Here is a 395-nt window from a genome sequence, read left to right as displayed (position 1 = left end):
CCTCCTCCACCACGGCGATGAGCTGGTCCACGGGGGCCGGGCTGATGTCCCCGTAGATGAGCGACTCCTTGATGTTGGTCTTGCTGATGTTCTCCGGCTTCTTCTTGATGAAGTAGGCGCCCTTGGTCTTGAGGGCGGCGGGGAAGCCCAGGCAGGGCACGATCATGCCGGCCGTGTTGAGCGTCAGCACCAGCACCAGCACGTCGGGCTTGTCGAAGAACTCGGTGAAGAGCGCCAGGTTCTCCTCGGCCCCCAGCAGCTTGCCCCACTTGTCGGGCTTGAACCGGAGGAGCAGGGCGGCGATGCCCTCCAGGTACTCGAAGCGCACGTCCGGCGTGATGGTCATGCTGACGTCGCCTTCCACCAGGGCCCCCTGGCCAAGGGACAGGCGCTCG

At 65.3% G+C, this 395-nt stretch overlaps 1 protein-coding gene across 1 annotated transcript in view; it reads right to left on the bottom strand.

Annotated features, from left to right (window-relative positions):
• DNAH17 (dynein, axonemal, heavy chain 17) overlaps positions 1 to 346 on the bottom strand; it is a 76,281-nt gene extending 75,935 nt beyond the window's left edge. The window contains 1 exon segment of the mRNA XM_014531725.1: positions 1 to 346. This exon segment is cut by the window's left edge and continues 1 nt beyond it. Within this exon segment, the coding sequence (XP_014387211.1) occupies positions 1 to 346 (346 nt within the window).
• Between the last annotated feature and the right edge of the window lie 49 nt (positions 347 to 395).

Source organism: Myotis brandtii, unplaced genomic scaffold, assembly GCF_000412655.1.
Source record: "Myotis brandtii unplaced genomic scaffold, ASM41265v1 scaffold825, whole genome shotgun sequence".
NCBI lineage: Eukaryota > Metazoa > Chordata > Mammalia > Chiroptera > Vespertilionidae > Myotis > Myotis brandtii.
This window is presented reverse-complemented; position numbering and strand designations above follow the sequence as displayed.